At 47.9% G+C, this 1,275-nt stretch overlaps 1 protein-coding gene across 1 annotated transcript in view; it reads right to left on the bottom strand.

Moving 5' to 3' along the window:
* Window positions 1–348: 348 nt before the first annotated feature.
* CUNH10orf82 (chromosome unknown C10orf82 homolog) overlaps window positions 349–1,275 on the bottom strand; it is a 7,119-nt gene continuing 6,192 nt past the window's right edge. The window contains exons 5-6 of the mRNA XM_006920834.2: window positions 715–815; window positions 349–589 (exon numbers count right to left, since the gene is read on the bottom strand). Of these exons, the coding sequence (XP_006920896.2) occupies window positions 444–589; window positions 715–815 (247 nt within the window). The 3' untranslated portion in view covers window positions 349–443. The remainder of the gene's footprint in view (window positions 590–714; window positions 816–1,275) is intronic.

The following is a 1,275-nucleotide window of genomic DNA, read 5'->3' as shown; positions in this document are numbered from 1 at the left end:
ACAAAGGGATGCCGCGTGGTCATAAAGACAAACTGGAATTATGCACCAAGGAACACCAAGGATTGCCAGCGAACCACCAAGACCTGGGAAGAAGCAAGGAGGGATTCTTCCCTAGGGTTTCAGAGGGAACATGGCCCTGCTAACGCCTTGATTTTGGACTTGTGGCCTCTCGAACTGTGAGACAATAAACTTCTGTAAGCCACCCTTAAGTCTTAGCATGCTGAGAAGTATCCTCTTTATTCCCACACGACAATAAAAAGTCATCATTAATGACATGCTATTGCCTACCAGTCAATAGGGTGCAGGCAGTGGTTGAAAGGATTCTTATGTTACGAAATGTCCCCGGTGCCTGTTCGGGTGTGGGTGAGGGGCTGATTCTCATGTGAGAACCAGAGCTTTTGAGCCCCCCTGCAGTTCACCTCTCGCTGGGAGGCTCTCCGCTTCTAGCCTTCTGCATACTTGGCTGAGGACAATGGCTCCAGATAAATCTTCCTGTTGCATGACATATTTGGCCTCTGATCACAGCCACACGTCACCGGAGGTTTGGGGTCCTCCATCAGGAGTCTTCTAAGGCTAGGACAGCTACGGTCTGAAAGGGAAACCATTTCCACGAGTTGCAGGCAGGTAGCTCGACTAAGCAGAGAGGCCACTGCAAACATTTATTTCATTCCTTTTTTAAAAATAATAGGAAGGGAAGAAAGAGTCCTCCCTTACCTGGAATAGAGAAGTCTGGATATTTCGGCAGCAGCCCATCACGCTGCAAAACTTTTGGAGAAGGAGCAGGAGGAGGTTGTGTGGACTTAAGTCCATATATTCTAAAGTAAGAACAAAAGTCATAGACTTGAGTTACTCCTTTCATTAGTAACAAAAATAAGAATAAAGATAATCTACGCAGGTTCCGTGTGAGCATAGTATGTTTATTTCTAATCCTCACCATTTATCCTGAAGGTAAGGATTATCATCTCCATTTTACAGAAGGGAAAACCGAGATCACAAAAGCCACCCTATGCAGTGCCCTATCATCTCCCTCCTTCAGGCCTTAGGTAGCTGCCAGGACGGTGGCCCTGTTGGCTGGTACTCCCAGCCTCTCCCCACAAAGCAGCAAAGCCCACAGCAGGACTTCCAGAGAATGCTGGGCATGGGTGGGGAACACAGAGTGGCTGCCTACTTGGAAGTCCCTACAATTACAAACAAGGCCCCATGTAAGACAATCAGATACAAAAACAGTCCTAGTGCTGGGACGGGCACATCTGGAAACCCCTGGGGATCCGCTCT

This window comes from Pteropus alecto, unplaced genomic scaffold (genome assembly GCF_000325575.1).
Source record: "Pteropus alecto unplaced genomic scaffold, ASM32557v1 scaffold177, whole genome shotgun sequence".
Taxonomy (NCBI): domain Eukaryota; kingdom Metazoa; phylum Chordata; class Mammalia; order Chiroptera; family Pteropodidae; genus Pteropus; species Pteropus alecto.
Note: the sequence above shows the minus strand (reverse complement) of the source record. Positions and strands in the feature narration are given on the sequence as shown.